The 27,755-nt window shown below is 34.1% G+C and overlaps 5 protein-coding genes across 6 annotated transcripts; 3 read left to right on the top strand and 2 right to left on the bottom strand.

Annotated features, from left to right (window-relative positions):
- Window positions 1-733: 733 nt before the first annotated feature.
- LOC117100397 (uncharacterized protein KIAA0895-like) lies at window positions 734-6,786 on the top strand. The gene is made up of 6 exons (XM_033240070.1): window positions 734-865; window positions 1,520-1,968; window positions 2,808-2,958; window positions 3,534-3,702; window positions 4,063-4,230; window positions 4,352-6,786. The coding sequence occupies exons 2-6, from the start codon at window positions 1,559-1,561 to the stop codon at window positions 4,810-4,812; spliced, it is 1,359 nt and encodes a 452-aa protein (XP_033095961.1). The 5' UTR covers window positions 734-865; window positions 1,520-1,558; the 3' UTR covers window positions 4,813-6,786.
- LOC117100400 (ubiquinone biosynthesis O-methyltransferase, mitochondrial-like) lies at window positions 5,398-10,332 on the bottom strand. The gene is made up of 6 exons (XM_033240075.1): window positions 10,233-10,332; window positions 9,949-10,055; window positions 9,129-9,375; window positions 8,348-8,590; window positions 7,807-7,966; window positions 5,398-7,432 (listed from the first exon to the last, which is right to left on the bottom strand). Exons 2-6 carry the CDS (start codon window positions 10,029-10,031, stop codon window positions 7,320-7,322), a joined length of 846 nt encoding a protein of 281 aa, XP_033095966.1. The 5' UTR covers window positions 10,032-10,055; window positions 10,233-10,332; the 3' UTR covers window positions 5,398-7,319.
- A 25-nt stretch (window positions 10,333-10,357) lies between these two features.
- LOC117100401 lies at window positions 10,358-14,495 on the top strand. Of its 2 annotated transcripts, XM_033240076.1 has the most exons (7): window positions 10,358-10,492; window positions 10,914-11,035; window positions 11,816-12,012; window positions 12,506-12,624; window positions 12,779-12,823; window positions 13,542-13,652; window positions 13,920-14,495. In XM_033240076.1, exons 2-7 carry the CDS (start codon window positions 10,917-10,919, stop codon window positions 14,016-14,018), a joined length of 690 nt encoding a protein of 229 aa, XP_033095967.1. In that variant the 5' UTR covers window positions 10,358-10,492; window positions 10,914-10,916; the 3' UTR covers window positions 14,019-14,495. The 2 variants fall into 2 exon arrangements, with proteins under 2 accessions (XP_033095967.1, XP_033095968.1); XM_033240077.1 differs by lacking the exon at window positions 13,542-13,652.
- Window positions 14,496-14,983: 488 nt separating this feature from the next.
- Window positions 14,984-18,425, bottom strand: LOC117100395 (5-methylcytosine rRNA methyltransferase NSUN4-like). Its single transcript, XM_033240068.1, has 5 exons — window positions 18,201-18,425; window positions 17,073-17,796; window positions 16,353-16,516; window positions 16,007-16,131; window positions 14,984-15,777 (listed from the first exon to the last, which is right to left on the bottom strand). Exons 1-5 carry the CDS (start codon window positions 18,297-18,299, stop codon window positions 15,501-15,503), a joined length of 1,389 nt encoding a protein of 462 aa, XP_033095959.1. The 5' UTR covers window positions 18,300-18,425; the 3' UTR covers window positions 14,984-15,500.
- Window positions 18,426-18,500: 75 nt separating this feature from the next.
- On the top strand, window positions 18,501-25,573 carry LOC117100396 (ubiquitin-conjugating enzyme E2 J1-like). The gene is made up of 7 exons (XM_033240069.1): window positions 18,501-18,645; window positions 19,092-19,165; window positions 20,094-20,225; window positions 20,380-20,464; window positions 21,745-21,850; window positions 22,359-22,488; window positions 23,321-25,573. The coding sequence occupies exons 1-7, from the start codon at window positions 18,612-18,614 to the stop codon at window positions 23,801-23,803; spliced, it is 1,044 nt and encodes a 347-aa protein (XP_033095960.1). The 5' UTR covers window positions 18,501-18,611; the 3' UTR covers window positions 23,804-25,573.
- The last annotated feature ends 2,182 nt before the right edge of the window (window positions 25,574-27,755 follow it).

The raw sequence follows: 27,755 nt of genomic DNA, 5'->3' as shown, positions 1-27,755 counted from the left end.
AAAGTTTATGTTTATATTCTGAATATTTAAAAAGGTGGGGGGAGGGGTGGGTGGAAAAGGGGTGGTTATGCCCCAGTTTTAAAATATTTTAAAATATTCAAAAAATTATATTAACCACTTCCAAGTTTTTCGTCAAATATGCTGTTTGAGTTTGAAAATCAGTTTTGCAACATAGGCCCTACCTAACATTCCTCCTGAGCCTGGCTTTAAAAATCGCTTAACATCGAACTTTACGCAAGTCTAAACATCATAGCATTCACATGCAAAGTCTTGGCCTCTATTGATCTGTATTAGTTAATTATACAATAAAATACGCCTATGTAATGCCAAGTAAACATTCATCAGTTATCGCCGCCCACGGCCCGAGTCATTTTTTTCCATTCTGTTTTTCAAATTCTTCTGTTGCTATGAGGGTAAACAAAAGTGGAAAAGAAACTATTTTTTACCCTTGCTTAAATATTGAAATATAATAATTCAGTCATAGATAAATCATTCTTTCTTTCTATTTATTGGAAGGTGCATTGTAAGTCAATCGTAAGTTGAACATATTACCTATCAATTGTATACTAAAGTTAACAACTACTAGAGAACAAAATATAACACCCGCTCTCGGCATCGAACACAGAAGTAAGCAAGATGGTGCAATGTTTTGATTGTTTCACGCATGCGTATTAAAACTTTAAAGTACACGTCGCCTAGCAACGTGACTCGCTTGAGTGGAGTTTGCAATCTTTTTCAACCTTCCTTATTCAGGACGGTGGACTGACTTCGTTGGGCCTAGCCTATGTTTAGGCCTGCTCCCTTCCAGTGATGAAAACATTATTAAGAATCAGCAGATGTTAAGCAGTAGTAATACCTTATGAAGGTAATTACATTTAAAACTACACCCTCTCATTAACAAAATTGAATAATTTTAACCACCAGCCAGGGCCAGTCACTTTTGTCCAGTCAGGGGCAGGAGGCTGGGTGCTGGCTCATCTGCTGTGATGATATGGGTCCTAGGCCTGGCGGACATATAGTTGTATGTATAGGATAGGCCTAGGTTTAGCATACTTACTTGTTTAACTACTAATATACTATAATCTCCTCCTTGTCATTTATTTCAATGATGTTATCCTCTCCTGCCTAGCCCTAGCTAGGCTAGACTACTCCAGAAAGCTTCTTTATTTAGACTTTGTGTCTTCCTTTTATTTTATGTATTGAAATGGAATAAGAGGGCCTAGGCCCCTAAGCTGGGTAGGCCTAGCTTCTAGGTAGTAGTAGTAGTAGAAGTGATTTCAGATGAATACATTTGGATTGAATGGCTTGATTTTATATGGTTTTATTATTATATGTTTGCATTTTTATTGAGATGTGTGTTCAAATTATCTATTATAATTTAGTACAAAGTCCAGGCCATAACATAAAAATAATAAAATAATACTAGGGCCTATATATAAAATTAATTAATTATAGTATTAATGCTAATAGTATTATTACTGCTGTGAAGAGACGTAATACAAATATATGTTTTCAATAGGGAAGTAGGCCTTAAAAGGCTAGGACACTGATTCTCAAAATGAAGAAGAAAAAGGAAAAGTCAGGAAAATCAGCAGTTCGCACCAAGTCGATAACAATCCAGTCGTACGATGAAACACCTAACAGATTCAAATCCAAAATGGACCCCATCAACAATGTGGAACTGCGGGAGAATTTCCTAGAGCACGGTCGAATTCCTAAGTTCCAAATCCGTGCATCGCAAAATCTCCGTGCTCGACACATAGATATAAAGTTTGATTTACTATCAGAGGCTACAGCGATCTTGGAAAAAGTGTGCCGTTCATTTGGAAGTGGCGATGCATTCATTGAGAAAGCTTTTGGAGATGAAATAACAGTAGAGGATGCAACTGAACAACTCAAAACCTATCTGTACAAAAACAATTGTAATAACCAAGTAAAAATCTGCTGGAGTAAAGATTTAGTTTGCAGGTACTGTAAATGGATACATAAATATTTAGCTTGAAATGTTTTAAGCTTATACAAAGATACTAGAAACACAAGATAGAGTTCTCCACAGAAAAAAAGTGTTCCACCAAAATGCATGGTGGGAATACAAACAGTGGGGCGTCGAGTACGGCTGGATCTAAAAATCTTCTGCCAAATTTTACATCACGGCGAATACATAACCTCTTTTGGCGGCCCCTTTGGTGGAGGTAGACATTGTTGCTACCCATAAGATACAAACAAGTAGGCAAAAATAAAAGAATAAAATGACAGACACAAAAGTGTAGAACCGGACTGTGATTAGTGATCAAGTTTCCATCATTAGCGGATATTAGCCTAAGAGAAGGGGGCCACGTACGTCTGGATTTATTTAGCAAACAGAAGGGCGCCCTGTACGTCTGGATGTGAACTGTATAAATGTGTGTAAATTGCTATGTTGAAAACTGAAGGGCGTCGCTTACAACTGGATTTGCGTGTAAGATGTGACGTATATACGCCTCACTTTTGCTATGCGAGTGCTCTATTTATTGTATTTCTAGTATCTTTGGCTTATACCATAAAGAAAATAGAACAGACAAAATAACTAAATTAAAATACGTAGGACAAGATTTGCTGTTGTAATGACAGTGCCAACATATTTCATTGTATTCATTTATTTTTTAGACTTTATACATTTATTGTCGATTATGATGATGTTAACAGTTACTCATTACAGGCATCTATTATTTACAACTTCACACTACTAATTAAAGGTATAACTATTATATTATATACCTTTTTCAAAATACATAGTATGAGAGACGTAAATTTCACTTTGATTTCAGTGGTAAGATGTGTTGGTATGGGCCATGCATCCAAGCTAATCGTCCAGAAGCGAGGTCATTCAGTCTGTTGCTACAAAATTCGAAGGAGAACATGTTCATACGAGAAAGAGGAATCAAGTGTCTTGCTGACCATGAAGTTGGTACACACTATGTATCCTTATTATTGAGTATCGTAATCATCATCTTCATCAAAATACAGTTCACCCTTCTATTTGGGACCACCTTTGGGACATTAAAATGTGGAGTGACCTCAGGGTTTGGTCTCCAAATAGAGGGTTACAGTAGCTCAGTGTTTAAATATTGAAGTTGTATGACACTGAATAACTGGTCTCTAATTTGAGGGGTTTTAGAATTAAAAGGGTGTCAAATTGGGGAAGGAGTATGAACTTTACAATCACAATCCAGCTGGGGCATAGGCTGGTTTCAGCTTGGGGTGTGAAAATTGTGAGAGCAGAAAAAGACCCCTATTTTCAGTGAAAACTTATTGGTTATTTTTGGTATTTTAACCAACTTAGTAGAACTATTTCTCCCCCCCCCCAAAAAAAAAAACACACAGTTTATGCCCATGCAATCAATAGACCAAAAGAAAATGTTGTGTTGCCCATGCTCAAGAACAGTAACATTTTGTTTTTATTATTCTTGCTATTAATAAATTATTATTATTATTGTTGGTATACTTATTTTTCATTATTATCTGTACTATACTTCCTTAATGATCTTGCTAAGCTCCGTATGTACAACGATGGATTGCAACCATGGTTTTCACAGCGACAACAATTTGGAATTGGCGGCTTAAGATCCAAGAAACTGCTGGAGACGGAGGAAGGGCTTGCCACTATAAATACTTTACTGAAGGCAAAGCATCAGTTACTATGGAAACCTGCATTGCTTTACTGTAAGAGCATTTTTAACATATTCAATAATATCCTATGAATATAGATTAACAGTTCTGACTAAGGTAAAGGGCTATCAAATTTTGTTTATAGATACATATATTTAATCAATTGTATCTGTACTTAGAGATATGGATGAATACTCTAGAAGTGTTCCCACCTAAATCCCTGTCCAGGCAATCAAATTTTATTTGGCAAGAACATGTAAATATGGTCATGGTGACTGATGACATCACATCATTACCATATATGGACATATCATGACTTTATATGGGCATACAACACTTTTTGTGAAATAAAATTTGATAATCTGGAGCTGAATTGATATTGTAGTACAAATTTGTTTTTTTTTTGTATGTTAGATACTGCATGCAAGTCTTTGGAGATGTCATTCCAGCAGCTGTATGATCATCTAGGCCTGTATGTGAAGGATTCAAACTATCGCTGGAAGCTGGTGATGAGGGTAAAGAGAGTGCTTGATGATGTCAACGATCTAGGTGGCTATGGCAAGGATCAGTGCTATTTCACAGGTGAGGACTACCATCACAATACCCAACTGGCCCACCCACTGGCTGTTCCCCCATGATATCTGTTCCTCCATTTTCTCATTTTGATTTGATTTTCAGTCTCATATTTATTGATCTTCTGTAGGTGCTGTGCAACTTTTACGAAGCATTGATGAAATTGACTTTCCACTGCTGTATAGTGGACGGATCTGTGTGGAAGAACTGCCTCGTGTACGACGACTTGCTCGCTTGGAGTGCATCAAGCTACCAAGCTTTCTTCAGGATGTTACGAAGTACAAAAAAGAGCTGTGGAACATTGCTGTGATGAATGATCTAATAGCTAAAGAGAAGGTGCCAGTTAAGAGACGTACAAACATCCACAAAAGAAATGTCTCAGTCAAGATAACCTCTGTCAAAAAACCTCCTAAGTTAATTAATAATCATCATGTGACAAAGGCTCTTCACCATCGAATCACTCCTCCATCGTCGTCATTTATATCACCCATTCCTTATTCGCCTCATAAATGGATACTTTCAAAGCGCCCTCGCTCTTGCCCAAATAACTTACCAGCACCCAAGAAGAATCTGCCACAATGGAAATACTGAGCTAAAAATGTCTTTCTAGAAAATATTTGTGGAATATCGTATAAATTTTTAATATCCTTCCTTCTTTTGTTTTGCAGTTTTGCATCAAATATATTTTCAATTTGTGTTTAAATTTATATTATACATTATTGTACACTTGTGGAACATCAAGCAATATATATTTATAAACTACTGTAGTATGTAAAACATTCATGTGAATAGAACAAGTATAAAGAAATGAAAACATTCATGAACATGATATATGTATATTCACATTTATGAAATTATGTGAATTGAATATTGTTATATATATTTTGAAGGTAAATCCTGTATATCTCTGATCTAAACCAATTATATATATATATGGTAAACCTGTGTATACTGTCTCTCTAAATAAAGATACATATTATAACCCAATGCAAAACAATCATGGGAAAAAAGCAAGTATAAAATAAATAATGGAATTGAAATTATATTCATTTAATAAATGATGTGAAGTGAATTTTATATAAAATTATAATTTTTAAACATAAGACATGAATTAAGCAATGCAAGACTGTCAATTCATGCAATCAAGTACATATTATTAATATTATTATTAAATCATTATTATTATTTAAATTATTACTCTAGGATTTATTATTATGTTTTTGTTATTTTAGTTGTGGTCAAGTGATGTGACCTTGATATGATTAGAAGCAAAAAATTGCACTTTTTAAAATTGAAAAAAGCCTAAAGCTGACCAATTTAAATGCAGAAATTATCTACTCTACTTTTTGAAACAGCATCCATTTGGAAGCTGTAATTAGGGTAAATTACGTTTAGATATCGAATAATACATTTATTATGGTTTTATAAAGTTGTTGTTTTATATTTCTATATTTCTGATGGACAGTTTATTGTATATTATGCAAAGGAGGACATTAGCTTGGCCTCATAGCTCTGTTGGTAGAGCTAACAAACAGCATCCAGAGTTTCTTGGGTTTAAATCTTGTTGAAGATAATATTTTTTCAAATAACCATATTATTTTTTATTAAGGGATTTTGCAATTCTGACAAAGAAAATGATGGCAATATGCAACCCTCTCGTCACCACTACTTAGTCCATTTCTGAACTAATTTATCTGTGGTGACCTATGCAACTCCTCCACTCCAGAAACTGAATGTATTCTCACTTAGTAGTACTTTTTTAAATATAGTTTGTAGGGTAGATTTATAGTAATCAAATACTTGGGTCAGAAATATAGTAAATACCTACATTTTCTCAAATAAAAAATACATATACTCAGTTTTGAAATATACAAGAGCAAACGTTCACCAGTCTGCATGTTCCTCCACGCTTAAATACGGTGCAGGCGCAAGTTATTATATTGGGTTTTTTGGAAGAGCAAATAAGATAGAAATTTTTAAATAATTAGAATGTTTATTTGTACAAAATAAAATTATTTAGAATGTTCATTTTTACAAAATTAAAATATCTTAAAATTGAAAAAAATAAAATTTCTTAAAATTGAAAAAAAAAAATTGAATACCAAGACTTAAGTTATTTAGAATACATCCTTAAGCGACCGCGCCATCCATGCGACGTGCCCTATTAGTGGTAATGGCAGTAGTGCAGTCCTGGCCGAAACCCCTGTTTTATTTAGTAAATTTAGGGAGTCCAACTTAAAAAAAAGGGCGACGAATGTTTGTTGGAAATCACCTCTAGTTTATGTGTACAAAATTTCCTGCATGTCCATTTAAAACTGGCGGTGCTGGATGCTTTTAAAATTCTGGTAACAAGAACAAGAACAAACTGGGATCAGCGCCTTGTGCGGGCCCAAAAAGTAATCTACAAAGACTATAAGAATAAGAACTATGTTACTTTGAACCATTCTGTCTATAAATATTTTTATTGTTACAAAAAATGTTTTTTACAGTACAGTAGTATGATATTTTACAGAAAACCTTTTTTTTTTAATACTGGAATTAGCAATAAAAGCAGAAGAAAGTTTGTATTGTGTTTTATGAGATTTGATACATTGTGAAGATACAAATGCACTAGCTGACACTCAAACAATTGATAAACAAATCACTTCATCAAAAAAAATAATAGCAGTTGATAGCATAGCAGTCATCCTGCTATACCTGTAAAAATATCAACATCCTGATGTCCTCAATATTCTTTGGATGGTTGGAATTAGAATAAGCCACATTGGCTGCCGAACAGCTACTTTAGCTAGTTTAAGGTAGTATTCCAATAGCAAACCTCTTTAGTTTTTTTGAAACATAGTTCAGATGACCACCATCTAGTTTCCATTGACCACAGATGAAGCATAGTTTATGCTGGTATTTTGATGACCAAGCCAATGATCAGCTCTTTTGTTTTACTTTGGCACACTTTATTCTGGAGTCCAATGACCAACTCGCTTATTTTCGCTTGACAGTGTGTAGAGTGTAGTTTATACTTGTGCCCGATGACCAACTCGCATATCATTCTTTGACAATGTGTAGAGCATAGTTTAGTGTCCGATGACTAACTGGCTTTACTATTCTTTGACCGCATGCAGAGCATAGTTCATGCTGGTGTCCGATGACCAACTCCATTGATTTGTGAGTGGATTAAATTGCATTCCATGTATCAGATATGTATGACAGTTATCTGAAGAATAAAGATTGAAAATAATAACATTATTATAGATACAATATCTTAAACACCAATGGACATTAAAATATCCTTTTTGTCTTACAACTGCAAACCTAATTGGCTCTGTGTGGGGGGGGGGGTGTCTGGGGACTCAAGTTGGAAGATCTGATTAAATTAGCTTTCTGTGGATGGTGATACTCATGGTCATGTCTGTGAGACAATTGATAAAAAGTTGTAAAAAATATGCAAGTATTATGAATTGCGGAATGGATCATTTTCCGGGAGGTTTGCAGATGTGCGGGAGGCCACCCTGATTCCGGAAGACTCCAGCGACTGGTGGGAGACTTGGAACCCTTGGGGTGGAGTTAGGCAAGCGGAGATGCACTTACTAAGCTTTAAAATATTCTTCATCTCTTCAGGCTCAATGAATTTATCCCAGTCATGTGTTCCCTTTGGTACGATGCTAAGCAAGTTCTCAACTGCATATACCGCAAGCAACTGTGACATCGTTGTCTTGTTAATTGTTGTGATAAATATTGATCCACTTTCCTGAAAAATGAGTATTTATATCAAGTGCTGGTATTTATTTATGCAGGAATTAAAAACAAATATAAAGCACCACAAAAAGTTGAACAATTTTAAAATAAATAATGGCATTTATTTTAAAATAAAAGCTGGTAAAGGTCTTAAAGTAAACTAAGAACAATCTTTATATTAATCAGTACAAGGTAGTAGTTAGTAGCCAGATTTTATGGCCATTCCTACAAATTAAAATTTTTTTTTCGTAAACAGAATTATTCCAAGTATAAACTCACCCCCAAAGTGACCGAATTATTTGTTCAATGGATGGGCTCACACCCAGGGAACTAAAGTGTATAGTGGATTAATTTATTTTGAGCACAAAAGTAAATAAAAAGAATTAAAATATACCTTCAGTAGGGTACAGCAGGGTTGGATAATCTCTTCCTTATTTGTGATATGCTCTACGACCTCTGACATCACAACAGCATCATAATGACCTGTTTTGTCTGCTAGTAGATCATTCACTGAACAATGTTGATATGTCAGGCGCTCCATTAGACTGGGGTCCCTGCTGGCGTGGGCTGCAGCAGCACTTATGTTTTCTGCTACAAGGTCTATCCCTGTAACATTTGCACCTAACCGAGCAAGAGGCTACAGAGACCAAATTTAGAAGAGAAAAATATTAATATTTTTAATAGTAGAATAAAATTAGAAAAAAAAATCTCAAAAGAGGTTTGTCAGAAAGAATACATTACTAAATAATTTCTGTAATGTGTTTTATGCTTGGTAATCCATGACTAGAGAATATTGAGTTCAGCCAAATTTTTTAAAAATGTTGCTTGTTTATCATATATGTTTTAAAAACTTTCATAAAAGGTTTTATGAAAGTTTTATATGAAAATAAATGATGATCTCTAAATTTCTGGAAAGACTACAATGATACTTTATAATAAAGCGTCAATTTAGTAAATTAATCCAAAATCACCCTGACTATCTGCAGATCTTTGCAGATTAGTTAGAAGAGTTGCACTGGTTAAAAAAAAATCCTTGAAAAATAACACTTTTACAGGTTCTGGTTATACACTGATGAGATAACAATCATCCTCTTGTGTCTTTTTGTTAATGTAATCATCCTGATGCTTTGATATTGTGATGGCTGTTTGATGCAGTGAATTAAGTGTTAATTTACCTCACTTAGTAATCCCCCTCCACAGCCAACATCAAGGACATCAAGCCCTTCTAGAGGCCTAGAATCTGAACTAGATGCGGAATACGGAAGTAAGGCATCGCGTACGAAAGGCACTCGTAATAAATTCATGCTGTGCAGAGGTTTAAATACACCGTTATAATTCCACCACTTGTCGGCAAGTCGTCTGAAGTGTCTTAATTCCTCTGGATCCATTGCACCTACTCTGTTGGCACCTGTGCATAAAAATCTGGAACACATATTTTGAAAAATTAAAATAATTAATTCTGTACAGCTTTTTATTATTTTTAAAATTTATGTGACACTTTTTAGGCAATACGACCAAACATCAGTCTTCGGCAAACTGAAAAGAGAGGAATAAAAACAAGCAATCAAGCAAAGACACACATGCCCAGTGGATTGCCTAGCAAATTGAAGATGTCACAGCATAATGGCCAGAACATTAGATGTTTGAGTCCCCTTTTTTCTTTTCTTTATAGAGTTGGCTCACACTCACACCATGCTTGGAGAAAGTACTGTGCAGAATTTCCTTGGTGTTGACCTGTGAAATTTAAATGGATGGGAGAAGGGAAAAGAAACATGGTAGGGGCCTATTCTTTATTTAGTCTTACAATTGTATTCTAAAAAAAAGGGGGGGATTTTAAAAAATCATGTTCATCATTTTTACATGGGTGAAGTTGACATGGTTCACTAGTCTTAAAATCAATTGAAAGATAGCCTTGTTACCTGTTACATCATTTTTAGGGTGAAGTTCGGACATGGTTCACTAGTCTTAAAATCATTTGAAAGATAGCCTTGTTACCTGTTATTATGTTGCCCACATTTGCTCAACTGATACTGCTTTGTACTGCGTAAAATATGCCCGCCATATCTTGGAAGCTTCATTATTATTTAAGGATTTAGTAATATCTGAAATAAGTTTGAAAATCAAAATAGTGACTGAAAAACATGAATGGAATTATTACTATCCATCAGTACAGTGTCAGTGGTGAGTCATAAATATTATTAATAAAATTATTCAAGCAGTAATGAAATACAACATTAAGTATTCACAATCTGTATTATTATCTTGGAAACAAGAATTACCTTGTATAACAGCTTGTATTTATATATTTTCTGTAAATTTTAGTGCAGGGCTCTTTCTTGCCCAGGGGGCCAGGTTACAGTACTCTTTGTTATTGAAAGCACGCCCTCTCTCGATCAATAAAAAAATGGAATCGTACTTTTATAAACATTGAGCGAATTGGCGAGAATGGCTAATAATGCAACGTGTCCTTAATTTATTAATTTTGTACATTCGCTTAACGCAGTAGTAGTTCCGTAAAGAAGGTACAAGACTTTGGTCTGTAAGTTCGTTATTTAATCTGCTTACTTAATTACAATACTTACAATCAAATTGTTTGATTAAGGCTAGGCAGGAGGACTAGGCTAACGCAACTTAACTAAACCTTGAAAATGAGACCACCGCCCCAAACGAGACGTGCGCTGGAGATACAGCAGTCGACGGTGGGGTTGGTTTATACAGGCCCAGCCTTGCGCAATGCGTATATTCGTATAGGCTGTTATGTTATTCTGTATGGATGGAATCGTTGAACCATCTTTAAAGTCGGGTAAATAACTATATTTATATAGTTAGCTATAGAAGAGTGGAAGTAAAGGGACTTACTTTGGCCTTATAATATGTTGTTTGAAAAAAAGAAGTCCATCATCAATCAATTCAATGATTCAACCGTGGCATATGTCTGTTTCCCCATTTTTTTACTGTAGTGTATGATGCCCCAGGGTGTTCCTTGGCAGCTGGGCCTACTCCTTCTGGTTGTACCTGTTCAGTACTTTCTTACCACCTGGAAACCAACCAGTGATCTTGAACGGAGAGATACTATTCATCAGTGAGTAACAGAGATGTTAATTTCATTTTTTTTTTAGCACAGTAAAAAATTTAAATTGCATGATAAAAATCACTCAAAAAGTTGTGTGATAACTCAAGCTGTGTAATATTTTGGAGATATTTTGTGACATGCTGCATTCCACAAAAATCATCCTTTATTTAAAAATATTCCATTTGTCATAAAACCTGGAACCCCCAAAACAATTAATACATTTGATGAGATTTTAAATTGGCTATTACCACAAATCAAACAAATCTTCACTGAGTTAACAACCTGAATAATATGTTCCTTATATTGATTACCAACCAAATTAAGGGCTAATGCAAAAGATCACAAGAACTCTAATATTATATATCTTCCTTGGTGAGAATAATATTTTTTCATTATAATTAAAATTGTTGCATTCTTCTATTGTTTCAGAGAGGGTATATTTTAGAGATGCATGGATGGACTTAACTACATTTTTTATTCAGTGGGTGTGGAATACAGCGTTCCAATCAAAATTATGCATTGAAGCTTAGATTAAGACCGTATTTCTAAATGAATATATTGTACAACTATTCTATTCCACAGCACAATCACTAAAAGTTTGGCTTTTGTGCAACATGTCTAAATGAATATGTTGCACTTTTTGTCAGTGTGTTGTAGAATAGAATCATAATAGCCTAAAGAAAAGAAAATTTAACTACTGCTATAATTACCCTTTTTTGCTGTTATATTTTACAAATTATCCTAATACTAGAAGATGTTTAAAATTGTATTTATTTCAACCATTTAAAGACTAGCGTGGAAATTTGAAAGTTGGAGAGCAAACACCTTTAATGCAGTTACATGGAAAAAGTGGTTTCAACAGAAGTATAATCAGATTGTCTACTTTTTAGAGGGCAGGACACAACCCATATATGGTGATGATGATGAGGGTGAAAGTCCTGCTGTAGAAGTTCTAGATTACCTGGATAAAAATGGACACTTTGCAGGTGAGATTTAGAATAAAGAAAAACAAACCAAAATAACTTTCTCACGGAACACTGTTTGTGATGAGCTACTAAAGCTTGAACAAGGGGCATAACCCATAACTCTCAGCGCCGTTGTGCTTTGCTTATGGGTGTGGTCTATGGATACTCCAGCAGCTGTAAAGCTCAGTAGCTTCATGTTTACATATTCCACAATGATGAGGTAGCACCCTACTCGTCCTATCGGTCCAGTGGTTATACAAGCCAGAATGTTTCACTGGACCTTGCATTTTAAGTCCTAACCCAAGAAGACTTGGTTGTACCTACCAAACCCTGAGTGGGGAGCAGCTCGAACTAGCACCGATTTTAAGCCTGTAGTTACTGTAACGGTGTCCCTGGGCCACACCCACTTGTCATGGTATGATGAGCTACCCATCAGGGGAATGCTGATGCCACCACTTCATGATAACGATAGAAATCCCAATTAATAAACACTCATCTCTACCTTTGTCAATAGGATCGTCAGAGCCAAGAATTAAGCGACCTTCCAATGTCAAATTTCGAGTTGGTCAGGTGATAAAACACAAGGTTCGAGGATATCGAGGAATCATTATTGGTTGGGATGAAACTGCCAAGGTAATGTTTACTGATGAAAAAAACTTTATATACTGTATAATGTAATTTGTTACTAAGATATTTTAAATAACATGCAGATTATTATCTTTATTTTACTACATTTTGTATTTTACTACATTTTGTAAGTTCACCAATATATATATATTTTTTACAGGCTCCTGAAGATTGGTTTAGGCAAATGCACCCAGCTGACAAACCGGTAAAGATTTTATAAATTAGAAATAAGTATTTAAAAAAAGCATTGTACATAATTATATTAATGACTGTGAGCATCCACTCTTATAGGCTTTCATAATGTATGCATTGTAAATCGGTTTAAACCACTGAATTCAGTTCAGAAAGCCAGGGATAGAGCTGACGGTTGGTAGTTAAGGTGCTTACCTTACAATCTAGGATTCTTGGTTCAAACCCTGTTGGATGAGAAACAATAAAATTTTTTTATTGTGTAATACATAAATCTATTTCTATTTATATGCAAAAAGCTATTTATATATTTGTTTTATATTATATTTGTTTTAATATTTGTATTATTTTTAATTTTTTTTCCTCTTCTGGTTTTCTTTACCCTCTTTCTGATTTTCTTTTTGTACACTTGAGGTTTTCTTTGTTAAGCTGTCCCATTTTTAAGCATATATTTGCTTTTATTAAGACTGCCTCCATAATGGTTTATTAAAACAAAGAATGGACCTTCCCAAGGTTCCACAAAACATACGTTTGTAGGACGTGCTTTTTCCTGGCCTCTTTCTGGTTGATCAGAAAGGTCTATCAGTTCCATTGTGTATACTCATACCAATATAACAGCATAAATATTGTATTGCAATCTACTTTTATGTCACTAAATTTGCAGTTGAGGATAGTCAGCATAAATGTCCATTATAAGATCATTCTACAGTGTATTTTGTCCATTTGCTCAACAGCATTGGAAAAAAATGCCGAATTATTCAATCTTAGTGGATACTCGCGATATATCAGCAGCACTAATTACATACGTTCCTCAAGAAAATATAGAAGTGATAAGTAATACTAGGGTAAGTTTATTTTCAATGTCTTAAATTGAGGGTAACCCTAGCAAATTGCCTTCTAGCAAAATGCCATTCACAATTCTCCGCTACAAAGTAGCTTACTGACTGGTTTTCTTGTAACTTGTAAGGGGCCAGTTTTGCTAGGGTAGGCTGGTATCTGCTCTTGAATGTTTGTTTTTTTATTTGTGCAGTTGTTCTTGCCAAAGTTTGAGCATTAGCTTGATGTTTTTTACAACATAACTTTTTTTTCTCTTTACATTTATCTCTATTCAGATTCTCCATCCACAAATAGACGACTATTTTGAAATGTACGATGGAACCCGCTACCTGGCAAGGCCGTGGCTCAAACACATTTATCCTCATGATCAATGACATTCAATCAAATGTTAAATTTAATTGTTATAAATTTATACTGTTAGTACAACTATTGTGAAATGGTGTGGCACAGCAGTTAAGTGTTTGGGCTCTCACATGAAAAGGTTGGGTTCAAATCCATGTTGTCGCCCCCACACTAAAATGTGTACCTGGTAGGTGGAAATGATATGTACTCATTACTAGCTGCAACGTATGGAATACTTACTCAGGGTGTGTGTTCCATAGGTACTTGATGTCTGGGGTAATAATCAAATACATAGCAGTTAATACCCCATTCAGACTAGCATCGCATTGCAATCAGTTGTAGCAATTGTGACACCCAATCGCACACAATTGCAAAGTAAAATTGTGTGTGAAAGCTCACCAATAGTAGTCGATATATAATCGATATCGCAATTGTTATGATTGTGATTGGGTGCTACAATCTTTATTACTCCCGATTACCATGGAATCCGATCGCAACGAATCACAACAAATTCCACAGGCACTGCTTGGCTAAGGTCAGTCAACATAGGCCTAGGCCCTAGAATGTAAAGTTTGTTTGTGTTGGTCTGAATGCGTTCATTGATTGCGATCGGGATTAATCAGTTTTGGATTACCACCGATTACATCGCAACAGATTGCAGCAAAGTATAGTCTGAATAGGGTATAAGTCTATTAGGTTATAATTATAAGAGCAACAATTATCGTTACTTATATAGCGTATATATAAATTTATTTTGGCTACTGAAGATTAATATAAAATGTAGGATATACACAATATGTTTTGTGTAAAGCACTGTCCTATTTCATTTGACAAAAACATGTGACATGCCTAAATATGGTCATGATGACATCACATCATAACCATATATAGGCACATCATGACAATATATGGGCATACAAAAATTCTTTGTCAAAGAAAATTTGATAGCGTGGACAACATACTGGTACATACTGTTATTTTTCTTTTTGTTTATTACATATTTTAAAATATATTTTTATTCTGTATGTCTTTCATATAAAATGTGCATAGTATCATTTTCTTTTATTATTATCTTCAATAAGTTTTAATTTGTTTTTCCGACAATGTGTTGCCAATCTGGACTGTTAAAATGATTTAATATGTGTAAGCCTATTGAAATCACAAGGCAAACTAAAACATATTCTTTGCTGGTTTGAGAGAGTTCTTGATTGTTTGGTCTTTATGGATCCAGCTATAAAAATGAGAATCAAAGGAAGTCCCTTCCCCATCCCATCCTGACCCCATCCCCATTTTGCATATAATGAATTTGCGTATAGATAAAATGATGACGACAAATTAAATAAACACTAATATACTATTAACCTTTTTTATTTATTAAAGTGATATGCAGAAGAAAAATCATGTACATTTTAATTGTGTATTACTATGGTAATAATTCATAATAAATTAGAATCATCTTGAATATTATATCTTGTGTTCTCCATAAGTGCGTTATACTAACTGATTTACTCATTTTAACGTAACCTTTTCAAAGCACAAAAATACATTGGTCCAAAATTAGCGCTTAAATTTGGCACAACTATTTTTCCTAATTTTGCTCGATCATGAAAATTAAAGATGCCATCACAACTGCGAGTCAAAGGTGAAAGGTCGACTTCAGTGACGACAATGTCATGTGTTTGTAAACAGGTGTGCACTGCTTTCTGTATCACACGTTCATTCTGTTCGGATGACATGGTGCAGGTGGAGTAAACAACAGTTCCACCAACCTTCACAGATCGTAATGCTGCCCTACACAAAAGAAGAAAATATTGATATTTTCATTAATAACACTATTTTTGATTGGCCATGGCTTAGCTTTCGTGAACCCCCAACAACGCTTTTAGCCTGGAATAAAGTTTTAAATTTTTACAATCGAAAGCTAAACATTGTATGTTATTGATCAAGATTATTAACTTAACACATGCACTGCCACATCAATTTTTCAGCCCATCTATATCAAAATAATATTTTTACGTACATTAGTAATTCAGTTTGTAAAGGAGGCAGCTGGTTCTTTTCTTTGAGCCGCCTTGGATGAAATATGTTGTTGTCATTTTCATTAGCTGATAGTCGGTCTGTAGTACACGGCACGTCAACGAGAATCTAACAAAATTAATGGTATACAGTAGTTAAAAAATATTTCTGTTTTTACGTTTGTTATTTTTTTATACATTCCATTTGCTTCAGTTGAAACTAGATTGTGTTGATGGTTCCAACAGGGACTGGGTGTTTAGAAGGCATATTCTAAGTACCACCACTGTTTATTGTAGAATATTTAACCTTTCACATTTCTTTAAAAATTTAATACATTGTGAAGTGAGTACCTTATCATATGTGTCTGGCTCCATATCTCCCCAATCTGTCCCGTCAAAACCTGTTAACCTGAAACTCTCTTCATTATCAAGCATATCTTTAGGAATGTAAAGTCTCAACACATCTTGCAATCTTCTTCTTCTGGAAGGTGTTACCTCATTACAAATGATTCCACCTGTGAAAAATGTACAGTTAAACTTGCTTAAGTCAACTCTGCTTAAGAATAATTTCTAAGTCGATCTTATATTACATGTCACATTGTTGTGTTTTCCATTAATTAACGACCTGTAAGTCAAATTTTTTCCAAGTAAAACAATTTTTCAATGCCATTTTGGATTCGACTTAGGCAAGTTCAACACATTTATTTGGTCAATAAAACAGAATAAACAGATATATACAGTACATAATTATACACAACAGGTAATGATCACTCAAACAAGTTTAATTAACATTGGGTCCTGACAGGTTGGGAGGTGCAAGCTGTGGTAATGTGTTGATATTTTATTTTTACTCAGCAATTTTTGAAGGGGGAATGTCTGAGTGCTGTAATTTTTTTCTGGGAAAAATAATTAATTTATAATTTTATAAACATACTCACTTTCAGAATCTACACACAAATGAAGTCTACAGTACAACATAAATAAAATAATGTAGACATCCGCAGTACCAGATAAATGAAGTGCTGTGGACAAATAAGTAAGAGGAGTAATTTTATAACATTCTGATCTAACCTATATGCATAGTTTGCAACATAGCAACAGATTTTCCCCCTGGGCCTGCACACATATCAAGTACAGTGTCCCCTGGCTGTAGATCCAAACATAAGACTGGCAGAAGGGAGCTTGCATCCATTAAGTAGTACTCGAGAAGGCTCTTAGTTCTGGATTCAAACTTAGCCGGTGGAAACCTTCTTGTCGCCGACCCATCAAACACGTAGCATTTTAACTGTTCGTTAACTGAAAATGTTTTCCTTTCAACTGCGATATCTACGTTAATGTCGCTGTCGTCCACCAACTGATCTTGTACAATGTACTGACTCATCTGCTCTGTGAATCCTTCCGGAATTATGTATTCTATTTTTGGAGCATAGACAGCAGGACTACTTTGGTGGTCATCTTTTGGATTACTAGATTCCTCGTTTTCTTCGTTCTGAGGTAGCGGATTTGCCGCAGTTATGGTGTCTAGTCTTTCCGTTGAATCCTTCTTTACAATATTCTCATTCTGAATTTTCAATGATGCTCTTATTGACTTTAGAACATCTTTAGCACCTAATTCTGATAACCTTTCTTCAACTTCATCAGGATTTCCATAGTTATTTATCAGTGCACCATATTTCTGCTTGGAGAGTAATGCGAGACGTATGGATGGCCACTTCTCCTCAAATTGAGATTTATAATGTCTGTCGAAGTGCTTCAGCGCAAGTTGAGACGGTTCATATTTACTCTTCATTGAATCCTAAATACAAAACACAAGAACAAAGAATACTATGTTTATTGATCAGGTCTGTAACTGTGGCACATGTCTAAATACATTTTCGAATGCATGCATCCAACATTTGCAACTCTACTTTTAATAGAAAACAAAAGTGAACAAAAAAGTCAAATTACTGAGCAAATCAATTCTAAAGAATATCTGTAAGTCTGTTTAAAAACTGTATAAAAAATATATATCACTGTAACTACGGAGCATGGACAGGTCATAGTATTTAGTAAATGTTTACAATTCTAATTTACAATGGAGTTACATGAGATCATGCAGAGATCTTAAAACAAATCTATTTTGTGCAGGGGAAAGCAGCAATGTCCAATCGCAATGAGCAAATTTCACTACGCAAAAAAATGAATGCAACAACAACTTACTGTAATCCACCTGAGTTTCTTTTTCCACCTTTTGTGGACTATAAAAGTTAATCCATCTTTCCTATTCAGCAATTTTGCTAATAACGCAAACCTAAGCATTTTCTAAATTTATAAAAACATGAAAATTTCCTCGGTTAAACTACTTTTCTGTTTACAAAAGCACAGAGTACACGTTTGCTTGTTGACCTCTCATTGCTCTTTACACTTTGACATTAACGAAAGGGGGTTTTCCCAATTGTTAATGACGCTCGGTATGTGTATCATCATTGGTCACTTTCTAAACTACTTTATTATAATATCCAATCAACATCGATCTTACGTAGTCATGAACACGTCAGATAGAGCCTGGTGGTCAGGAAAAGGAGGAGAGCACTGTCTTCAGTACACAAAACTTCTAATAAATCGAACATAATGGCTCAGCAACGTTTTTCAAACAGATGTCCTGGTAAGTTCACTCTCAAGTTACATATATTTTGCGTTTTTATTCAGTAAAACTACAACGATGAATTAATATTCTCGTTTTGGCTAGGCCCGGGAGTCGGGACTAGGCCTAGGCTAGGCTAGCTAGGCCTCATTATTATTGACTTTGCCTCCTTGCCTGCTCCAACCATAAAAACATTCATTAACAACTATCTAGCTAGGCCTACCCTAGCCTACCTGCTCCAACCAAGTCCAAGGAAGTCTCTATGCCTGATGTAGCTACTTCTACTTAGCAGTAATACTAGGCCTACTACACTACCACGGAGTTATCAAATTTCTAATAAGTAGGAGAGGCATATACTTACTTACTTGTTTACTTGAATGCCTGTTTCTGATATATTTCTACAACCAAATCTCATTAAATTGAGGTTTATGTTATTGTTCATTAATATGATGCAATTTTTGTTGCAGCTGTGAAGAGGCTAATGAAAGAAGCACAGGAGTTACGAGAACCGACAGAACAATACTGTGCATTTCCATTGGAGGTGCATAAACTTTGAAAACAATTTTTATACCTTGTTAACTAACAGTTCTAAGAGAAGGGATGTAACATTTTGCTTTCCTATTTAGAAAAGTAGTTTTACCCATGCTTAAAGCATCAAGATAGAGGAAATACAAACAATAGTATAGTTTTATTGATAAGTAAAATAAATTAGAGTGCTTCAGGTAAAAAGTAATTAAGGGCACATTTTAGATGCTCACTCGAGATCCCATCACATTATGTAAAGACTGCAATGTGGTGATGTAAACAGTTCAGAAATTGAACTGATAAATGGTTGATTGAATTCTGAGGAAAAGTAAATATAATGTCAAGAGATATTGTAGCATGTGGTATAAACAGTTTTTCTAACATTTTTCATGATGGTAGATACTTTTTGGTCATTTAAAATACAAGTAGTCATCATTGGTGGGAGAAAGGTTCACAAAACAAGGAATGAAAATGTTGCATCTCCAACTTACAAATATCTAGAGAAAAATTCACGTCTCCCTCTATGTTAAGACCACTTTTGGGACTGGGGTTTTCATGGTCTTTAGCAGCTTTGGTCTTTAATTAGAAAAAATATTATCAAAAAGGTGTAAGATAGGCTGCATTCATTTATGGCTGCTCAAATGTGATCTTCAATTAGAGGTGATCTTTAATTAGAGGGAGGCCGGTACTGTAGGCTATGTTATCTTATTAATTTTTGTAGTTTTCCACACCTTGTTGGAAGTGGGAAAATACTAACGTCATCATTCATATAAAGTCTAATCCAACATTACACAATCATTTTGATACAGTTTGATAAGTTTTTTAAAGCTTCAATTTTAGTTTTATAAACATGTTTCCAGTAGTCACCCTTAATAATTGAATTTAACTTATTATAGACTGTAATAATATTTCTAATTCAATGTAGTTTTTATCCTCAACTGTAGGATAATCTATTTGAGTGGCACTTTACCCTTCGAGGACCTTCAGGCAGCGAGTATGAGGGCGGTGTTTATCATGGCAGGATAACTTTTCCTCCTGAGTATCCTATGAAACCTCCAAGTATTATGCTTTTAACTGTAAGTATTATGCACAGTTTATTAACACTTGAGTATGTTAATTAATTTAATACTTTATTAAATACTTAAGATTTTAAAATTCAGTTATTATTGTTGGAAGATTCTGTAATTGTATTGCTGGAAACATAATAGAGTAATTTTTTAATTTTTACAGCCAACTGGTAGATTCAAGGTGGCAATGAACATCTGCTTGTCAATATCAGGACATCATCCAGAAACATGGCAGCCATCTTGGAGTAGTATGTATTGTATTTTCTTTCTTGATTTTAAAATGATACAAAAATCTATTAGCTATTAAATAATACAGTATTAATAAATTCATAAGTATCAACTTTCAGTCAGACACAGATTGAAACCAATTGGTTTTAACTGATTTATGAAGATCACCATAAGTATTTTACTTTTTCATTTCCAAATATCAATTTTACACTAACAGATCAATATTCAAATAGGCATTTATTTTCTTTCCTTCTTTTAAAATGAATAATAAAAGTAAGATAAGATACAAAATCAATAAACATAGGCCTATATTACCTGTAAATATAACAATTAAATAAACAATAAAATATATATCTAGTATAAGGATAGGCCTAACAAGAAAACAGCTAATCAGTTTTATTTTAAAAGATATTAAATAGGATGACGGATAAACATATTATATAATTCAATTATTTCTGATTTACAAATAATAAAATATAATATTTTGATTTATTTTTTTTTCTTTTATTAACCTAAAGAGTAACACAAGACGTCTTATTTGAATATAAGCAGAAAATGAGATAAACAAGGTGAAATAAAATATAAAGTGAAATTCAATAAATTACTTGTAATTCAATATAATAAAAAAAGAACATTTTATTGCTTTTTATTAAACTTTAGAAAGGAGTATAATAGACACCTTGAGTATAAGAATTGGTATTTTGTTTTTAAAGCATTAAGAAAAATAGTGTAAAGGGACCCAATTTGGTAAGCAAATTAAAGAAGGAAAGAAGGCTATCCACAAAAAGGCAAGCGTGTGTTTGTGGAAGCCTACAAAAAAGAATGAAAATTGGAGAAGAACACATAAAACAGAAAGAACAAGTCAGAGACACAAACAAGCGCACACACACACACAAGTGCACACACACACACAAGCACACATACACACGCAAACACAAACAAATACTGCCACAAAAAGGACAAACACATTCACCAGGGGAAAGTAATAATGCAATATTTTGAAATATTAATATTAGTATTTAGAAATAGGAAATTATTTAAGTTTTTAAACAAAGGTTGATTTAGAAACCAAATTTTTAATTGTTAAAGCGATATTATTCCAATTCACCGGACCACTATATCTGATGGAATGTTTAAGAGCGGTGAGTCTTGGTTTGGGAGGATGAAGATCATGGGCAATACGAGTGTTATTACCAATGAATTGATACAGTAATTTTTTTAGAATTCAAACTTTTCACAGTACAGTTTGGTGTTCATGATTAAACCAGTTTTCTGTTTGTATTTTTCTTGAACTTTTAAGTACGAACCGTCCTCCTGGCTATCATGGGATTCATGCCAACCCATGGTGGAGGGGCCATTGGATCACTTGATTACACCCCTGAAGAAAGAAAGGTTCTAGCTAAAAAGTAAGTAACTCATCAGAATTCGTATTATTTATTGGAAATTTGTGTTAGATATTAAAGAAATTCAGATTTAAATACTATTTTGATGGTTTTTTTAAATTATTTATTTGTTGTAGCTATAAGTTAATAATATTGCATAACTTGTTGGTAACAGCTTGTGTAATGATGGTAATCAACTTTTGAACAGAACTCACTTGGTGTAAGTGGTCCAACGAAGGGGTGTTGAAAACATTTTGATGTCAGAAAATGGTGCATTTTGCAAGTGCAAAACTGATATTTTATTTTATTTTTAAGTTAATTTCTGCCTTATGAAATTTTAATTAACGAAATTCTGGGAAACTTTCTGATCAAAGGAGTATCAAATTGGGCCTACATGTTCATTCTTCAATCCCATTTGAGATTGCCAACATACTGCATTTTATATCCTTTGGCTATTACCATGTTATTACAATATTATTATTATTAAAGCTGTTTTAATTATGTGTAATGGTCACATTGCTTTGTATTGCAGATCCATGGATTGGCAGTGTCCAGTTTGCAAAGTGAAGAACAAAGATATTTTACCTCTAGAAACCTCTAAAGAAAAGTCAGAAGAAACGAAAAAGGAAGCTGCTATACTTGTTGCCAAAGTTCAACTCAAGGTATATTCCTTTTATTACATTCTTTACATCTTTTATCTTTCCTTTTTTTTAAAATTATTATTGGGTCAAAAAACTTTTGTTTTCGCTGTGCACACCTAGGCCAAATCCAAGAGTTTGTGGCTAACCCTCACTCACCCTATGAATAAATTATCAATGGTATTTAAAAAAAGAATCATTTATTGGGAAAAAGTAAATTAGAGTTGAGCTGTGGCTTGGTGATTAAGATCATTGTCTTCCAATTTCAAGGCTGTGGGTTTAATTCCTGTGACAATAGGTTTTTTTTTCTCATGATTAAAAGGACTCCACTCCGAAAATCGTGCAGGACAGGCAGAGGTTTGCGACGCATGTACTAGCTAAAACGCATGTACAAGGACACACGTGTACAAATTTACCACCATGTTTAATATAAAAACCAAACAGGCTTGGACAGGTTTAGGTCACTGTTGTCTGTTGAGACGATTTTATCGTGGAAGGCGCTCTACAAATATCCTACCATTACCACATCCACGAATGGGAAAATTTAGTTTAGCATAAGCCCTAATGGTGAAAATCTGTTAAAATCCTGGAGAAATACAAGAGAAATTCAAATTCCGGGAGAAAAAGTGGAATTGCCAGGAGACCGGGAGATGAACCAACATTTCTGGAGACTCCAGGGCAATCTGACTTGGGAGCCTGTATACCGTAGTTCCATTTTCTGTAATTTGTGAGTGCCCAAAGTAAAATTTTATGTTTAGAAAATAACAAGTAAAGATATAATTAAACAATTTTATTAAGTTATTTATTCAATTTATATGCTTATGTAAATATATATTTCTTGGATATTTATTACTAGAAACAAAAAGATGAAGAGGAAAGCAGACTTAAATCTGTAGCACAAACAGTAGGAGCAGAACATCCGGCTTTGGTAAATGGCAATCCTGGAGTTATTTCGGCTGCTGCATCAAACAATGCTGCAACTTCACCAACATCATCTTCTACTACATCCTCTATACCATCATCATCATCTACAACTACGCCAATATCTAGTACATCTCCCCTACCAACAAGTCAATCATCATCCCTGCCATCATCCCAGTCGTCTTTCCCATCTGTAAACCCACCAGTAATTCACCGTAGGCCAGTGGCGGCCTCCACCCAGCCTGGGGCAGCAGCTCCAGCAGCCAGAGCGACTCAAGCCCCCGCAAGGCCGCAGCAGCAAGGCTCTAACAGAGTTTTTTCCTTCATTCTGATGGTAGTAATCAGTCTTGCAATAGTCCTACTTATAATGAGGAGACTCTACATTACATACGAGTATAAATTTGATACGGAATTATGAAGACGTCACTATCGTTGAAATTTATTTTAATGGTATAATAGACCTATGGTTTATAGAGAATATTTTTAAAACATTTAATATCAATTTCATGACCAACCATTTAAATATATAACCTATTGATTTTATAGTATAACAATATAAATAAACAGTAATGTTAAAGTTGTGGATATTAACAAGGTTGAACATTGTGTATTGGATTAGAACGGATTCCATCATTGTAAAATATACCAAGGAATCAGACAGTAAACCAGGAGACATTTACCTAGTCTTTGCCAATGAGTTCTGTAATGTTTACATGCTATCGACCATTTTGCATGAGACAAGCAGCTTAAATGTCTCATCTGAAAGACAGTGTGCTATTGAAACTTGCATTTTCTTTGAGCTGAGACAAAAGAGGAGCATAGAGAATTGAAGTTGGGGACCAATATGTAAGGATCTCCTTATTCCATTATGATTATAAATGCAATGAAAAGGGTAACATTAGGGAATACAGAGTGACCACTGACCATGTAATAACATAACGTAAAGTTCTTATATCGCATGTTTAGAGGTATTATATTTTTTCTGGTTTCAACATTTAATATTAAGTAGTTATCAATACCAAAAACAAAACACTTCAGAAATGAATTGATTTTATTGTTTAGTATCTTTAGATAAAGATATAGACAGTGATATTGCCTTTATCATAATTAATAATTTTGAACGGTTCTTTTAGCAGAATAATATTAGGTGATACTGTGTTACATTCCATACTTCTATTTTGCCAATTACTGAATGTGATGGTGCAGAATGGGTTGTATTTGTAAAGGGTATATTAGCATGTGAAACAGGTTCTATCAATGTTTGAATGGGGGTGAAGATTTGTATGTTTATGTAGGTGGGAAATGTATATGTGGTGTTTGATAGGCATGTGCAGGTCCAAGATGTTTGTACCAGTGCTTGGGTGGGGTGGAGGAATCAAGTCAATCAGCTTAGGACCTATGTTCCAAGGGGAAAGCGTTGGGGTGTTTCCTTACCTGTTGTGTAAGAGAAGCGCCTATATCTTAGCCAGTTTAAATCTGTTGTCAGATGATTTCATACTCTCACCGGAGAAGCGAGCACTCTTTTAACACCCCTAGGCCTTCCACTAACGTGAATGTTTTAATGGGTGTGTATAAGCATGTGCACATTTGAGTAAAGTGAGGAAAGTATAGGTTGTACTTGTTAGCAGGGTGGATTTCTGGAGTACATACAGATGGTTGTGCATTAATGATATAAGTTAATTATAATAATTATTTTCTTTTATCATGATCTTCCAGTTTGTTACAGGTCTTTATTACTTACTATGCATCACTAGTTTTATTTAACATTTGTCTGAGGTTAGGTTAGGTGGTTCTTGTAACAAGAAGCCTTATAGTGTTAAACTTATCTTTATGGTAAATGTATCTGTAAGAAGCCTTTAATATCTTTATGCCAGATTTCGACAGAGCTGAGGTTTACAAACTCTAGCTATTTGTAGAACTTTTATAGTAGTGCGTTGTATACTTAAAATCTCATTTAGTATTGATGCTCCTAGATAGTTTTAGAGTATTAGATCTAGAATTTTGAGGGAATAGGGATCCCATTCAGACAGACTAAACACAATTCCTGATGGGCACTAGGCAGGAGTTTTTAATACCTTGTTTCGCGAACTTATTTTTTTAAAGATTGTCAGAGGAGGGCAGAAAAAAAATTAAAACAAAATGTTGTTATCTCATTTAGCAAATAGTTTCGCCAAAAACATCCAGATGTAGGAGAAAATAAAAATAAAATGTTATTGTTGAATGTAAACAGTGTAGTAATTGGATGGTTAAATGATTTATATAATTAGGAAGAAATATAGGTATCTTTTTTTTGAAAATTTCTTATATTTATATAAATAAGAAAAACTTTTATTTTTTTTTCTGAAATTTCCATTTTTTCATGGCGACGGGTGCGCCAAAAATAAAATGTTATTGTTATTCAAAATCATCATTATTGGCGGGCGCTGGGTTTCACAGAACAAGGTATATAAAAAATCTCGCCTTAGCAGTGTAAACAATTGTTGGTATATTTATATTATATACATATTACTCGGTACTGTATTAGTAATTTATCCTCTATTATTGAAATACAATTTAAATGCATATACAGTAAATTTAACGCTGAAACAATTATCAATAATATTTAGTTAATGATTGGGTAAATAATCCATCTTTATTTAAAAAATAGCATCGGTGTATACTTAAGAATACGACCCCTATTATTGGTGTAAAATATCTTGATTTAGAGTTCTGTCTATACTGGATTACATTTGGTTTTATTTAATACAAAATTACTTTTCTTTTTCTTTGTAAAAAATAGTTTAAATGTATTTTATGTTTTATTGAATTTACAGTCATATGCGGCAATAAGATTAAAATGTATTTATGAGTATTATACAAAGGCATTGAACAATTTTTTTCTCTGTATGTAGACAGTGCAAGTGACAGAAAAAACACCTGCACAATGTTCATTGCTGGAATTAATTCAATAGAGGCACTTATTTTTAAACATTCAAATTTGTCATTGGTTTGATTTCCTGGTCAACTTGAGATCTCTGTTAAATATACAGGTGCATAGTCTATGGCATTAGCACTCAGCTGCAGTGGCGTATCTATGGGGTGCACGCCTCTCCAAAAAATACTCATTCTCCATTCGCCCAAGTTGTTAAAAATCACCTAAAATTACCTTATTTTGTGAGCTAGCATGCTCCCTACTTAATCGAGCCCCCACATGACCTTTGCACTCCCCCATTTCAAGACTCCTACAGTAGATACACTTTCCGCCACTGCTCGGCTGACAGATTATGTAAATATGTGTTTTTGCACTAAATCCCTAAATTTCTGTCATTGTGGATTAGACTGCCAATTATTGGGCAAATATTATATTTTAGAGTATTGACAGTAGCTTTAGATTTTGACACTACATTGATATTTCAAGAGGATGTCGCACTCAGCACGGTTCAATATCGTATGGCAGTAATACAGTGGGCGAGAAAACAATAACAAATGAAATTCTACAAGACGTATCAAATTATATTTGAACAAAATAATATCACCAATATCTACAGGTACATACAGTAAAACGATAAAAAATTTTCAAAGCATTATTAAATCTTTATTTTGTAATGCATTTGCTGTACAGGTGTTTCCCAAGTTTGGGATTTATGAAAATAACTGGCCATCTATATTGAGCAAACAACGGATAAATGTTGCCCTAGTTTATTATTATTATTGGGTCAATTCAACAAAAATATCTGAAATTTATATGAGAATGTAATCATAGATTCCGGAGTTTATCTGATGATGGGTTTTTAAAACACAGTTTTATATACAGTGTTTTGCCCATGCAAAGTGACATTTTTGAAATCAGAGTGGATCAACAATTTTAAATTTGTTTCTGTTAAATAATTTTTTAAGCCAATTCTATAGTTCATTTATTACTTGTTTACTAGTATTCCCCAAAGTTTTCTTCAGCAAATGCTATCAACTTCCAGGGAAACTGAGGCAAAGCCCTAATTGTAACCGTGTCATACTTTTCAAACGGTGTGAATTTCAGTGGGTGGTCAACCCAAGCCTCATCAAGCCTTAAACAAATTCCACAAAAGCATAGCTCAAAATGAAAAAGAATTTCCTCTTTTAAATTTATCCTAGGACGTTGAAATTTAAGTTTAACCCCATAGCCACAAGTTGAATGATTTCATATCTAATTAGAAAAACACATTGCATGGAACAGATTCAATACCATTAATTATTTTTAAACACCTGGATCATATCAGCCAACTGACGTCTACATGAGGCATGTTGTGGCAAAATGGCTAAGTTGTAGCAAAAATTGAAATTCAGGTTATTGGTATTTAATACCTGAGTATGTGATCTTTAAAATGAGGGGCCATACATTGAAATTGGACATC

Source organism: Anneissia japonica, unplaced genomic scaffold, assembly GCF_011630105.1.
Source record: "Anneissia japonica isolate Jap-2015-1 unplaced genomic scaffold, ASM1163010v1 scaffold3338_len356548_cov189, whole genome shotgun sequence".
NCBI lineage: Eukaryota > Metazoa > Echinodermata > Crinoidea > Comatulida > Comatulidae > Anneissia > Anneissia japonica.
The sequence above is the reverse complement of the archived record's forward strand: the minus strand, read 5'-3'. Positions and strand labels throughout refer to the sequence as shown.

What these genes read in the sequence shown, in the direction of transcription:
- LOC117100397 (XM_033240070.1), top strand. Translation starts at nt 1,559, where the DNA reads ATGAAGAAGAAAAAGGAAAAGTCAGGAAAATCAGCAGTTCGCACCAAG. An exon ending in GAAACCTGCATTGCTTTACT is followed by an intron (nt 3,703 to 4,062) that starts GTAAGAGCATTT and finishes TTTGTATGTTAG; the next exon opens with ATACTGCATGCAAGTCTTTG. An exon ending in GGATCAGTGCTATTTCACAG is followed by an intron (nt 4,231 to 4,351) that starts GTGAGGACTACC and finishes GATCTTCTGTAG; the next exon opens with GTGCTGTGCAACTTTTACGA.
- LOC117100400 (XM_033240075.1), bottom strand. Translation starts at nt 10,031, where the DNA reads ATGAAGCTTCCAAGATATGGCGGGCATATTTTACGCAGTACAAAGCAG. An exon ending in TGTGGGCAACATAATAACAG is followed by an intron (nt 9,376 to 9,948) that starts GTAACAAGGCTA and finishes TATGTGTTCCAG; the next exon opens with ATTTTTATGCACAGGTGCCA. An exon ending in GAAGAATATTTTAAAGCTTA is followed by an intron (nt 7,433 to 7,806) that starts GTAAGTGCATCT and finishes TTTATTCTTCAG; the next exon opens with ATAACTGTCATACATATCTG.
- LOC117100401 (XM_033240076.1), top strand. Translation starts at nt 10,917, where the DNA reads ATGATGCCCCAGGGTGTTCCTTGGCAGCTGGGCCTACTCCTTCTGGTT. An exon ending in CGGAGAGATACTATTCATCA is followed by an intron (nt 11,036 to 11,815) that starts GTGAGTAACAGA and finishes AACCATTTAAAG; the next exon opens with ACTAGCGTGGAAATTTGAAA. An exon ending in AAGTGATAAGTAATACTAGG is followed by an intron (nt 13,653 to 13,919) that starts GTAAGTTTATTT and finishes ATCTCTATTCAG; the next exon opens with ATTCTCCATCCACAAATAGA.
- LOC117100395 (XM_033240068.1), bottom strand. Translation starts at nt 18,299, where the DNA reads ATGCTTAGGTTTGCGTTATTAGCAAAATTGCTGAATAGGAAAGATGGA. An exon ending in AGAAACTCAGGTGGATTACA is followed by an intron (nt 17,797 to 18,200) that starts GTAAGTTGTTGT and finishes TTTTGTATTTAG; the next exon opens with GATTCAATGAAGAGTAAATA. An exon ending in TTACAAACTGAATTACTAAT is followed by an intron (nt 15,778 to 16,006) that starts GTACGTAAAAAT and finishes TCTTTTGTGTAG; the next exon opens with GGCAGCATTACGATCTGTGA.
- LOC117100396 (XM_033240069.1), top strand. Translation starts at nt 18,612, where the DNA reads ATGGCTCAGCAACGTTTTTCAAACAGATGTCCTG. An exon ending in ACTGTGCATTTCCATTGGAG is followed by an intron (nt 19,166 to 20,093) that starts GTGCATAAACTT and finishes CCTCAACTGTAG; the next exon opens with GATAATCTATTTGAGTGGCA. An exon ending in AGAAAGGTTCTAGCTAAAAA is followed by an intron (nt 21,851 to 22,358) that starts GTAAGTAACTCA and finishes TTTGTATTGCAG; the next exon opens with ATCCATGGATTGGCAGTGTC.